The sequence below is a fragment of the Magallana gigas genome, chromosome 9, assembly GCF_963853765.1.
Source record: "Magallana gigas chromosome 9, xbMagGiga1.1, whole genome shotgun sequence".
NCBI classification, from domain to species: Eukaryota; Metazoa; Mollusca; class Bivalvia; order Ostreida; family Ostreidae; genus Magallana; species Magallana gigas.
Window position 1 is genome coordinate 48,862,829 of NC_088861.1, and position 13,530 is coordinate 48,876,358.

At 37.4% G+C, this 13,530-nt stretch overlaps 1 protein-coding gene across 4 annotated transcripts in view; it reads right to left on the minus strand.

Moving 5' to 3' along the window:
- The window catches only part of LOC105337796 (uncharacterized), a 44,212-nt gene that overhangs the window by 2,430 nt on the left and 28,252 nt on the right, over nt 1–13,530 (minus strand). For 2 of the 4 annotated variants that reach the window (XM_066071950.1, XM_066071953.1), the window contains 18 exons: nt 13,114–13,323; nt 11,968–12,092; nt 11,362–11,500; nt 10,575–10,754; nt 9,889–10,004; nt 9,368–9,545; nt 8,584–8,718; nt 8,097–8,176; nt 7,720–7,842; nt 7,263–7,353; nt 7,087–7,173; nt 6,700–6,885; nt 4,843–4,932; nt 4,293–4,452; nt 3,391–3,560; nt 2,123–2,290; nt 1,520–1,622; nt 56–223 (listed from right to left, as the gene is read on the minus strand). In XM_066071950.1, the coding sequence (XP_065928022.1) occupies nt 56–223; nt 1,520–1,622; nt 2,123–2,290; nt 3,391–3,560; nt 4,293–4,452; nt 4,843–4,932; nt 6,700–6,885; nt 7,087–7,173; nt 7,263–7,353; nt 7,720–7,842; nt 8,097–8,176; nt 8,584–8,718; nt 9,368–9,545; nt 9,889–10,004; nt 10,575–10,754; nt 11,362–11,500; nt 11,968–12,092; nt 13,114–13,323 (2,509 nt within the window). Of the gene's footprint in view, nt 1–55; nt 224–772; nt 835–1,519; nt 1,623–2,122; nt 2,291–3,390; nt 3,561–4,292; nt 4,453–4,842; nt 4,933–6,699; nt 6,886–7,086; nt 7,174–7,262; nt 7,354–7,719; nt 7,843–8,096; nt 8,177–8,583; nt 8,719–9,367; nt 9,546–9,888; nt 10,005–10,574; nt 10,755–11,361; nt 11,501–11,967; nt 12,093–13,113; nt 13,324–13,530 lie in introns of those variants that run through there. The other 2 variants (XM_066071951.1, XM_066071952.1) reach the window with 2 other exon arrangements.

Here is a 13,530-nt window from a genome sequence, read left to right on the forward strand (position 1 = left end):
TAAATGAAATGTCACGATACTAGGTGAATTAAACAGTAAAGAGAAAGATGCCTACCTCCAGCAGCATAGACTCTGGGGATACTAGTGGAATACTTGTTCTGGGGGGTTTCCAGATTGCCTCTGGGGTCAAGTTTGGCTTTCAGTTCATCCACAATCTTCTTCTCTGGTCCCAGGAAACCCATGGCCAGGAGGACCATGTCACACTTAATGAACTCCTCAGAACCTACACAACAGACAGAAACTTGTCACACTTAATGAACTCCTCAGAACCTACACGACAGACAGAAACTTGTCACACTTAATGAACTCCTCAGAACCTACACGACAGACAGAAACTTGTCACACTTAATGAACTCCTCAGAACCTAAACAACAGACAGAAACTTGTCACACTTAATGAACTCCTCAGAACCTACACAACAGACAGAAACTTGTCACACTTAATGAACTCCTCAGAACCTACACAACAGACAGAAACTTGTCACACTTAATGAACTTCTTAGAACCTACACGACAGACAGAAACTTGTCACACTTAATGAACTCCTCAGAACCTACACAACAGACAGAAACTTGTCACACTTAATGAACTCCTCAGAACCTAAACAACAGACAGAAACTTGTCACACTTAATGAACTCCTCAGAACCTACACAACAGACAGAAACTTGTCACACTTAATGAATTCCTCAGAACCTACACAACAGACAGAAACTTGGCACATTTAATGAACTCCTCAGAACCTACACGACAGACAGAAACTTGTCACACTTAATGAACTTCTCCGAACCTACACGACAGACAGAAACTTGTCACACTTAATGAACTCCTCAGAACCTACACAACAGACAGAAACTTGTCAGTGTCCGAGATTTGTCAGTATCTGAGATTGAGCAGTGCCTGACACTTGTCAGTGTTAGAGACTTGTCAGTATCCTAGAGTTCTCAGTATCTGAGACTTGTCAGTGCCCAGCACTTGTCAGCATCTGAGACTTGTCAGTATCCAAGACTTGTCAGTATCCAAGACTTGTACCTGACACTTGTCAGTGTTAGAGACTTGTCAGTGTCTAAGACGTAGAAGAGACTTTCTGAGATTTGTAATTGCCTGTGGCTTGTGAGAGACCTGTCAGTGCCTTAGACTTGTCAGTTTGAATTGAATGTTTCTTGCACTCAAACAAGAGAATGTCTAGAATTGGCTAGTAGAACATAATTATTATAGCTTATCTCAAATAATACAAACATAGAGAACAAAAGAAGCATTAGAAACAATCAGGTTTATAGAACATTGTACAGCAAAATTCAGATATATATCGAACAAAGATATAGCGAATTACAGCTATACTGAAATTATTACTTAGATTTTTTTTTACCCTTCTTAACTAAGCTATTTATGGTTCATTTTTGTTAGATAAATCATGGTCATTAGAACAGATAAAAGTTGACAGAAAGACAGATGGAGGAATAAATGAATGGAAAAAGACATGGAGATACAGAAGGACAGATTGACAGATGTGTAGACGTACCTGGCACGTCGGCCATGTTCCAGCGGCCGGCTTTATCCTTCGTCCACTCCACCTTCATTGTCTTTATACCTTTCACATTACCATTCCCATCGTCCACAAACTCCTACAAATAACAACACAGAATTTCTTACTGATAGCACAAATCTTTTTTACACTGTTAACATGAATCTGTCTAATATCATTAAAACATATAGCATTCTTGACTTACACCATTTACTTGTAGCACTCTTGAATCACAATGTCCAAATATAGAATTCCTGACTTATTTTGTTTATATGAAGCATTCTTGAATTACACTGTTGACATGTAGTATTGTTACACTGTTGACATGTAGTATTGTTACACTGTTGACATGTAGTATTGTTACACTGTTGACATGTAGTATTGTTACACTGTTGACATGTAGTATTGTTACACTGTTGACATGTAGTATTGTTACACTGTTGACATGTAGTATTGTTACACTGTTGACATGTAGTATTGTTACACTGTTGACATGTAGTATTGTTACACTGTTGACATGTAGTATTGTTACACTGTTGACATGAAGTATTGTTACACTGTTGACATGTAGTATTGTTACACTGTTTTCTCAACTCTTACCGAGCTTTTTATGTTGAAGATTCTAGGATCCTTCCCAAATTTGAGTTGGACCTCTTCATGTCCATAGTCCAGCTTGAAAACACGCGGCCATGTTGGCCAGGGGTTGCTGGGAGCCCTGGTGGGTGGGGGAGGAGGGAGGATCTCAAAGGTTGTTATACTCTTGGCCCCCTGCAATGGTTTGAGATTGTTAACAATACTGCTGAGTGAGAACCCTTAGGAAACAAATCAAAGTTAACAAATACATCATCAAGTAAAGGATATCTCTAAAGGATATCTCTGTCTCATCATCAGCCAAAATCAAACCTATTTCAGATATACTCTTAGTCCCCAGTAATGTGAGACTATACAATTTTATGTTGAATGATGTCTTCATCCGTTTTCATTTAAAAAGAGGGGTAGGTTTACTAACATTAGTGAGAGTTCATTTACTTGTGTAAGTAAGATTTAAATTTACCTTTCTGAGTGAAGTACCTATACAAGTAACTGTCTGAGTGATATGAGGTATCTTTTTACCTTTCAGTGAGTAAGGTTACTAAGGTATGTATTTACCTGTCAGTGAGTGAAGTAACTATGTATTTACCTAGTGAGTGAGGTATATATTTACCTGTCTGAGTGAGGTATTTATTTACCTGTCTGAGTGAGGTATATATTTACCTATCTCAGTGAGATATTTATTTACCTGTCTGAGTGAGGTATATATCTTCTTGTCTAAGTGAGGTTACTATGTATTTACCTGTCTGAGTGAGGTTACTATGTATTTACCTGTCTCAGTGAGGTTACTATGTATTTACCTGTGTAAGTGAGGTATTTATTTATCTGTCTAAGTGAGGTATTTATTTACCTGTCTGAGTGAGGTATTTATTTACCTGTCTGAGTGAGGTTACTATCTATTTACCTGTCTGAGTGAGGTAGATATTTACCTGTCTAAGTGAGGTTACTATGTATTTACCTGTCTGAGTGAGGTTACTATGTATTTACCTGTCTGAGTGAGGTAGCTATGTATTTACCTGTGTGAGTGAGGTTACTATGTATTTACCTGTCTGAGTGAGGTAGCTATGTATTTACCTGTGTGAGTGAGGTTACTATGTATTTACCTGTGTGAGTGAGGTTACTATGTATTTACCTGTCTGAGTGAGGTAGCTATGTATTTACCTGTGTGAGTGAGGTTACTATGTATTTACCTGTGTGAGTGAGGTTACTATGTATTTACCTGTCTGAGTGAGGTTACTATGTATTTACCTGTCTGAGTGAGGTTACTATGTATTTACCTGTCTGAGTGAGGTAGCTATACAGTCACAGCCTGTGTCCCCACCCCCAATGATGACCACGTCTTTATCCTTGGCGTACACCTTTAAATAGTCCAGTTCATTTCCATGCTGTACTTTCTGCCATGACTCAAGGAAGCTCATGGCATAATGAATACCATTCAGATTTCTTCCTGTAAACATAAGATATCAACTACTTGTAATATCATTTCATGGGGAGAGGAGAGAGAAAGGAAAAGGGCAAAAAAACAGTTAACTCAATCCCATGTTCCTGCAAACATAAGTTATCAACTTCTTGTAATACTATAAACGTTCTACATTTGGCTGTGTACTCTATGAAGCGCTTTTGGCGGAATGCGACTTCCGCTTAATCAAGTACATCGCTAAATACCATGCATGTATGTATAAGAATAGTCACATTCAAGAATACACTAATTCAAATCTATGCCAACTTGTTCAAAAACCAATTTCCGCAAAATATCGTACACGCCAAACATAGTGCGTTTACAGTATCACGACACGGAAGCTCATGGCGTAGTGAATACCATTCAGATTTCTTCCTGCAAACATAAGTTATCAACTTCTTGTAATATCATTTCATAGGAAGAAGAGAGAGAAAGGAAAAGGGCAAAAAATCAGTTAACTCAATTAAATGAATAATTTTTTTCATTAAAATGACAGGGTAGTTCTCATTGACAACACAACAATCATCTAAACATCTAGTCCTTGACAATGAGTGGAAGGGGAAATAGTGAAGAAGTAAATGAAACCCAATTCATGAATGATTTGACAGAAATGAAGATACTGTCCCTACAAATCCTGAAGGGCCTTGGAAAGTGTTACAGAAAGAAATTAACTACTTCAGTTATTACTTGTTGATGAAGTATAATTGTACAGGTGTTTACCTGGAATAGGTAGATCGCGGGGGTAGGTGGCCCCTAGAGCCAGCACCATGGCATCGTTCTCGGCTAGGATGTTAGTGGCCGGTAGATCTTTACCCACTTCCTGTCCACACACGAAGGCGATTCCCTCCTGTGTCATCAGATCTACCCTCCTCTGTACAACCTGAATAACATCACAATAACATCACAATAACATCTAAATAACATCCCAATAACCATCTAAATAACATCCCAATAACCATCTAAATAACATCCCAATAACCATCTAAATAACATCCCAATTAGCATCTAATTTAAAATGACATCTTATTTACAACCTGAATAACATCACATTTACAACTTGAATAACATCACATTTACAACTTGAATAACATCACATTTACAACTTGAATAACATCACATTTACAACTTGAATAACATAACATTTATAAAGGAATCAAAACATATTAATAAAATATGAAAGAAAAATGAGCAAGCTCACGTACCCCACACGAGTTGTAGGTATCATTAAGGAATGACTGGCTACAAAATAGATAGTTTGGGGAATACTCACATCTTTGTCGAGTTTCATGGTAGGAATCCCGTATCTGAGTAGTCCTCCTGGACGGTCGTTTCTCTCATACACTGTCACAGTGTGTCCGGCCTAAATAAACAAAAACTCCATAACTGTCTTATCAAAATCAACTCTACAACATAAATCAACGCATAAACAAAACCTTCATAGTTTTCTTCTCAAAATCTACCACAAATATTATCAAATTAAAACCTTTGATGTGCCTGAAAAAAATTCAAAAATTGGTACCCTTTAAGTTTGTCAACGAAATATATACATTCCTTATGCATGTTATGAAAAAACTTTGACATTATTTTGTTAGTGGTATCTTGTACATATATACTAAACATATTTTGACTTTATTTAAGTTTGACTTAAATATTTTTTCAAATTGTAAAGTCTATGCCTCATTAACATGCTGTTAACACTGTTTTTGAACTGTTTTTGAGCTTTTATAATTACTGTAAATTCCTAATTTAATGCGAAGAATTAATATCTGCGTAAAACGCGAGAAGAATCCTTTGCAGATTTAAGAATTTTGCCATTATTTTTTCAGAGTTCAGAACAATAACAAATAAGGTAAAGAGTTCTGCGTTTGCGTTTTTATATTCTCGTGATTTTATACAAAACAGCAGGATTGCGCAATTAAGTACTCGCATTATATAAGAAATTTACAGAATGTAGGGAATCACAAAATCTAAAGAAACAATAAATTTGCAGAAAACCTCTGCAACTTTTAAATTCTATTACAGGAAATATAGCAACTGCTTTATTGATTCAAAATCCAGAGAACTGTTTTATTGCAGTTATCTACACTCATAGGGATCCATTTCAATTAATTTACATGCCATTTGATAAATAATGAATTCAAATGAATATTTCATACAGATTTTTCTTCCACTGCAATCCAATGCACTACTTCTGATCAACTTTTATTGGTTTACATGGAATGATGCATTAAATCATAAAAATATACAATGAATATTCATAACATATGATGAATATTTTATAAAGTAAATTATGAACCAGAGTATTTCCTTGATTTACAAAGAACGGTGAGTTGTGTAACTATCCTTCATAAAGAAAACACAATTTGGCGTAATTTGAGATCCACTTTGGTGGATGTCAAGAGTAAGTACATTATGAATTTTTTACACTTAACACATATCTTTTTTACCTAAAATTCAGAGAATTTTTTCACTCCAATTGGCCTTGATTTTGATTGACTTACACAGAATGATATACGACTCATAAACGAGGCTTGGTTCGTCATTATGAATATATTATTAAAAGAGGAAACTTTATGTTTTTACTCAAAATTCAAAGAATTCTTTCACTGTAACCTCCTGCCCCAATTTACATGGAATGGTGCGTCATAAAATGTTCATTTGTGGTAATTGATCCTCTGGACCCTTTACTGTAGATTCCAAACAGTGAGGAATTAATATCCGCGTAAAATCGCAAGAGGCAACACTCGCGAATTTTTAATTTTCGTCTTTATTTTTCAGACAGTTTTGAACTATAGGAAATTATAACAAAAAATTGGTGATTGCGATTTATATTCTCGTGATTTGATAAAAATCGGCGGAATCGCGGAATTAAGTACTCGCATATAATAAGGAATTTACAGTATTGGCTTTAACTAAAATTTAGGTTTAAAAGAATCTCACCAAGATAACAACAAATTACGAATAACGTCTGTAAGCCTTATTATAAGAGAAAAGCTCTCAATGTGACGGCAAACCAGGTAACTGTTTGACAGTCCAGCCTCCCTATTGCTTCATTAGGCTAATGACTGACACCGACTAATTACACCTGATCACAGGTGATCACAGAGAATCCCCGAGGACTCAGTACCTTGTTGAGCTGGGCGGCAGCCGCTAGACCCGAGGGTCCACTCCCGATGACCGCCACCTTCTTGCCCGTGCGGGTGAGGGGAGGTTCTGGCTTGATCCAGCCCATCTCAAAGGCATGGTCAATGATTGCACACTCAATGTTCTTGATGGTCACCGGGGGAGAGTTGATGCCCAGGACACATGCCCCCTACAACAACAAAAATAATACAACAATTCAATAAACAACAGACATGAAGCCACTTACTATACCAAAAAGTACAATATTTCATCAATGCCATAGACTCAAGACTTTAACTTCAAACAACATATTTATTTTAAGTTGCTTTATAAATGTTAAACACTTGTATAACCACGCGGAACGATATGGGGGGGAATAATCTGTACGTACCTCACAGGGGGCGGGGCAGACCCTGCCGGTGAATTCTGGGAAGTTGTTGGTCTGTAGGAGCTGGTTCAGGGCCTCCTTCCAGTCATCCTGTCACAAACAAACAGATCGGTGTAAGGGGGGTAACTCAACAGAAACAGTGACAGACTGGCAATTCACTGAACAGACTGATAACTCACCCTGAAGATTAGATCGTTCCACTTTGGGATGATGTTACTGAGTGGACATCCATCATGTGACTGACAGAAAGGTACGCCGCAGTCCATACACCTGTACAAATAACCTAGATATTATATATACAGAACGTACGCTGCAGTCCATACACCTGTACAAATAACTCAGGTATTATATATATACACAGAACAGTATCCTCCAGTCAATACACTTGTTTAACGAGTGCTTACCTTTGTAACAAGTATTTACCTGTGTAATGAGTTGTTACCTGTGTAACGAGTATTTACCTGGCAGCCTGCACTTTAGGCTTTTACCAGCTTGTGGTTATAGATTCTATATATAATCACACACGGTAATGAGAGGCTATATGTGTATTGAGTGGTTACCTTTGTAATGAGTATTTACCTATGTAACGAGTATTTACCTGTGTAAGGAGTGGTTACCTGTGTAACGAGTATTTACCTAGCGGCCTGTACTTTGAGTCCGTCTTTGACCACTTTGTGGTTGTAGATCTCCTTCCAGTCCTTCTGTCGTGTCTTCACGTCCCTGTACTGGTACGACGCTCGGTCATACTTCATAAATCCCCTGTAACAAAGCACAGGTCAATAAAATTATATGGAATTTACTTCACATACTTCAAAAAACAAAAACGTATGCTGAGTTGAGAAATTTTCGTGAATGAGAGAGGGAGATAGAGAGATATGGAGAGATGGAGAGAGAGAGAAATAAAAAGCTATTATATAGTTTAATTAGATATACAGAGATCTTAACATGAGAAAAAAAAAGGTGACCCTAAAGGAAGCGAGTCATAAAGGGCAGTAACTCTGTATATGACATGCCTGAGTTTGTCTAGTTTCTTTAGATTCTGTGTGGCGTTAGGAATGGTCTCCTCTATATCTACTACTGCGGGCTTCTTCTGCTACAAACAACAATACAAGTTGTCAATATATACTTACATACAGTAGGACCAACACAGATCATCATTTAATAACGCCCCAGAAAAAAATACTGTATACAGGGCATTCTTTGCCCCGTTTTATTTTCGACCCTTTCACCCTCATTGTGAGCAGGCAAATTTAAGACTTAGCGATTCAAAACAATTTTTAAATTACTGTGTTAATTAGAAAAAGTATTTAATGTGCTTGGGCAAATATAATCCTGGTTGAAATGATTTGCAAGTGCAAAAGTGCAAAAAGTACACGGGTCAAAAATAATCTGTTACATATTAATCTTTTAGTTTCTCCGGCCCTTCGCCTCAATAATAACCCAATACAGAGTAATCTTTTAGTTTCTCTGGCCCCCCAGCCTCATTAATCACCCCCTTGCCTCATTAATCACCTCCTCCTCGTCATCTTCCTCGTCTCCGTCTACGCCTCCGTTAATCATCTCATTCTCCGCCACTTTCTTCGCTTCCTCCTCCGCCATTTCCTGCAGAGCTCTGCGATACTCCCGGGGGAACACCTAGAAAGTGAGGGAATAATTATTGTGAAGTGCACATGATTTCTTATAATTCTGAACCTATATTCACACAGTTTAATAAATTTGTTAATCTAAGAAACCTTTTTTTCTTTTTAATTTACACTAACAACTTCTAATTCAAAACCTTTTTTTAAGCATCACATCACCAAGTAATTATGAAGCCAAATTAATGTTTAATTGGATAAAAACAGCAATGTTAAAAAGATCACCTGGGTATAAACTTGGTTGGTCACATGATCATTCCTGTGAAGCCAGAACATCTACATGAAGATCTGATCATGCACCAACTTTAAATTCTGGTAAACTTTTTAACATTGCTGTTTAAAACTTATAGTAACGTTTGAAAAAGTCAAATCATTTCTAATTTTAAACTTAGCTATGTTGTTATGTTTATTATAATCATGAAAAAATTAAATTATAAGCTTATGTCATTAAAAATATTGACCTCAAAATATGACCTCTTAAACCATTAAAACATTAAAAAAGATACAAGCATTTTTGCAAATGTAAACATATGGCAACACATATGGCTGACAGGTATACATATATTTTCACGGCAGCTGATTTGTATCAATCATTTAAGTGCCTTCTCCATCTTTCCTTGTACACCCTCCGTGACTGAAACCCTCACCTTGATGAAGAACTGTTTCTCCTGGGCCCAGTTCTGGAGGATATCTAGGGCACGTACTGACCCAGTTTTTTCATGGAATTCCTTGAGCAGATTCTGGATAAAGTCAGAGTCTTCATCGAGCTCCAGACTCTCTAGGTCCACAGATGCCTTGTTACACATCGAGTCGAACCGGCGCTCCCTGTCAACAAAATCATCTATGGTAATACAGCGAATTGTTGCCATTCATTTAAGATTAACAGTGTAAAATAATCCTAGAAAATAATTAGAGAGCTGAAAGAAGGATAGCCAATGGATGTTTACAGACCAAGATAACCAATGAATTATTTCATGTCCAGAGAACAAAATATCATTTCATAATCAATGAATATTCATATATTGAGACAATCAATAAATATTCATAAATTGAGACAATCAACAAATATTCATATACTGAGACAGTCAATGAATATTCATACTGAGACAATCAATAAATATTCAAAGGCTTAAACAATCCATGAATATTCATGCAACAGAATCCTTACTTATCATAGATAAAGGCGAGTCCTCCAGACATTCCGGCGGCGAAGTTTCTGCCGGTCAATCCAATGATCAGGACACGCCCCCCTGTCATGTACTCACAGCCGTGGTCCCCACACCCCTGCAATGCAGATCAGTACAGATCATTGAAATAAATGTACAGGAGGCCACACATAAGATGTCAATATTTAATAAGTAGATCATTCATCAGTACAGATCATTGAAATAAATGTACAGGAGGCCACACATAAGATGTCAATATTTAATAAGTAGATAATTTTTCAGTACAGATCATTGAAATAAATGTACAGGAGGCCACATATAAATTGTCGATATTAAGTAGATAATAGAAATACAGTGGATATCACAATACACAAGTTTTAAAGAAATTGTCAAAAAAGATTAATCAAATAATGAAGCACATAAAAACATTGTCCAAAGAGCATCGAAGATCTATAACCTTAATAAATTTTCTCCGAGAACCCAAGTATAATATCATAATATGTTAAACCTTATTTCAATGACACACATGTATCATGAATGTTGTGACAACCTATCTATATGTTACACAGGCAGGCAAGACTTTACTGTCAAAATTCATCTTTTGATATATTAGTAACACAGGTGTATCTCTCTCATCTCTGGCAACTTACTGCTGACCCTTTGACCCCTCACCTCTGTGACCCCTCACCTCTGACACGGCTATGGCTCCCGAGTTCCTGACACAGAACCTCTCGGCCGTCTGTCCGCGGAAGAAGGCCTTGCCGGCGGTGGCCCCATAGAGTACCACATTACCCACGATCACGTTGTTGACCGAGTCGAAGGGCGAGTCCTTGGGGGGATAAATCACCACCTCTCCCCCGGACAGACCCTGTTAAAGTACAACAATCGGACAGACCCTGCTAAAGTACAGCAATCGGAAGTTCATAGAGTGCACATAAAATTACATCCCCCCCGACAAGTACACAATGGTAAAATAGGAAGTGGGTACCGGAAATGAGGTTTTTTAACCCAAATCATGGGACAAATTATGAAACTTTAAACCATTCACATACAATCATAGCAGCCATAGAACCAAATATTTGCCAAGCAACTTACCATATATCCGGGTTTTTTGTGTGTTAGAATTTTTTTTTTTGAAAATGGGGAAAATCTGTGACATTTTTCATTTGCCTCAGTTAATTTTTGCGATTTAAAAGTTTTCTTAAAGAAAATGATACAGGATACAATTTCTGCGTATTCAATTATTTGCAATTTAAAAGAGGTCATGAAAAAAAATCATCACGAAAATTAGATCATCACGTAAATTACTGGATATTTGGTATCAACTGTTCATAAAAGGGTCTAAAGGCTTCATAATAATGTAAAAAAGTTAGAGTTGAAAATGCTCATTCTGAAAAAGTGTTTACAATAAACGCAATAAATGAGTGTGGTTATTCACTGTTTACAAGAACAATATGACTCAATCTGCCGCCTACCTTTCCAACATAATCGTTGGCGTCCCCTTCTAGGGTCACGTGGACCCCACCAGCAAGGAAGGCACAGAAGCTCTGACCCCCGGAGCCGGTCAGGTTGATGTTGATGCTGCCCTTGGGGAGACCGTCCTCTACTGTCTTCCTGTGAGGGAAAAAAAAGTCAGTGGTAGGGGACACAGTAATACAAGGGAAAGAGAACTGTCTGATAAAGGGGCTAAATAAAGCACAGGATGGACCGTCCCCTACTGTCTTCCTGTGGGGTGAGGGAAAAAAGATTGATCAGATATCATCAAACAGGATATACACATAGAATATATCATCGAACATATTTCGTTCTATATCTGTTTTGGAGCATTGTTGCAGCATTTTAAAAAAGACAATTAGATTTAGAATATGCTGCACCAAGGGTTGTGGTGCATAAGGAACTTAAGTTTTTGCCACACTTGACACTTACTTAGATATGTAGTAACTGAGGGTTGACTTACTTAGATATGTAGTAACTGAGGATTGACTTACTTAGATATGTAGTAACTGAGGGTTGACTTACTTAGATATGTAGTAACTGAGGGTTGACTAACTAAGATATGTAGTAACTGAGGATTGACTTACTTAGATATGTAGTAGCTGAGGGTGGAACCAAATGTTCGGTCTTCATTGCCGATTTTCATGTTTAGAGTGACCGTCTTCTCTTTACCGTCAATGACATTACGGCATTTCTCCAGAACTTGATAATCCTACAAACAGACAAGAGTTTGTTACAGATAGATAGACAGATAGAGAGAGTTTGTTACAGACAAATAGAGAGAGTTTGTTACAGACAGAGAGAGTTTGTTATAGACAGATAGACAAATAGAGAGAGTTTGTTACAGACAGAGAGTTTGTTATAGACAGACAAATAGAGAGAGTTTGTTATAGACAGATAGACAAATAGAGAGAGTTTGTTACAGACAAATAGAGAGAGTTTGTTACAGACAGAGAGAGTTTGTTATAGACAGATAGAGAGAGTTTGTTACAGACAGATAGAGAGAGTTTGTTACAGACAGATAGAGAGAGTTTGTTATAGACAGACAAATAGAGAGAGATTGTTACAAATAGAGAGAGTTTGTTACAGACAAATAGAGAGAGTTTGTTACAGACAAATAGAGAGAGTTTGTTACAGACAGACAGATAGAGAGAGATTGTTACAGACAAATAGAGAGAGTTTGTTACAGACAGATAGACAAATAGAGAGAGTTTGTTACAGACAAATAGAGAGAGTTTGTTACAGACAGAGAGAGTTTGTTATAGACAGATAGACAAATAGAGAGAGTTTGTTACAGATAGACAGACAGAGTTTGTTATAGACAAGTAGAGAGAGTTTGTTACAGACAAATAGAGAGAGTTTGTTACAGACAGACACACACACAAAATAATTGACTGTCATATATTACACATCTGACATTGACCGACCAGCCTTTTACACTGAACAGCCTCGGAACTGGAACAAATGCCGGCTGAACCTCATTCCCATCCCCCCAACCAACACACACACAAGTGCATTCTCTTCATCTTTATAACAAACTGTATCCACCACTGACCAGTCTCTTATGCAGATCAACTATGTGCTTCACCCCACCGCCTCCCCTACCTGAAGTATCTGTTTATTCAATACCCCCCTCCCCAAAGTACGTCTCTTCTACAACCTTTCATCCAGACTATATACATTACCCTCTCCCCCCCTTTTATCTCTTTAAAATCTCTGTATCTAAAACTTACAAGTCTTTTGTCCAGATCAAATATCTGCTTGACGCTACCGCCCAGTATCTCGGTGTTTGGTCGGATGGTCAGGGCATTCTTCAGAATGAGGCTGAAGTCCAGAAGGCCTGCCTTGTGATTCTCCGGGTCGGGAGAGAACTTGAGCAGCTCCGTACAGCCGATCACTTCCTGTAGACTCCTTTTGCCAAGCTTGGCTAGAATATCACGGATCTACCGAGACAAGAGTTCTTTTAAAAGAAGCATTTTAAAAATTTGTAACATATGAACGGAAAAACTCATACAAATGTACAGTACATCTGAACATATTCCTTACATCTGTTTTTGCTCTGCAGCATTTCAACCTTTAATCATTCATATTTATTCCGTAACAATTACAGTATACAATAATAAACTGGGTATGAGGACAACATAAGATTT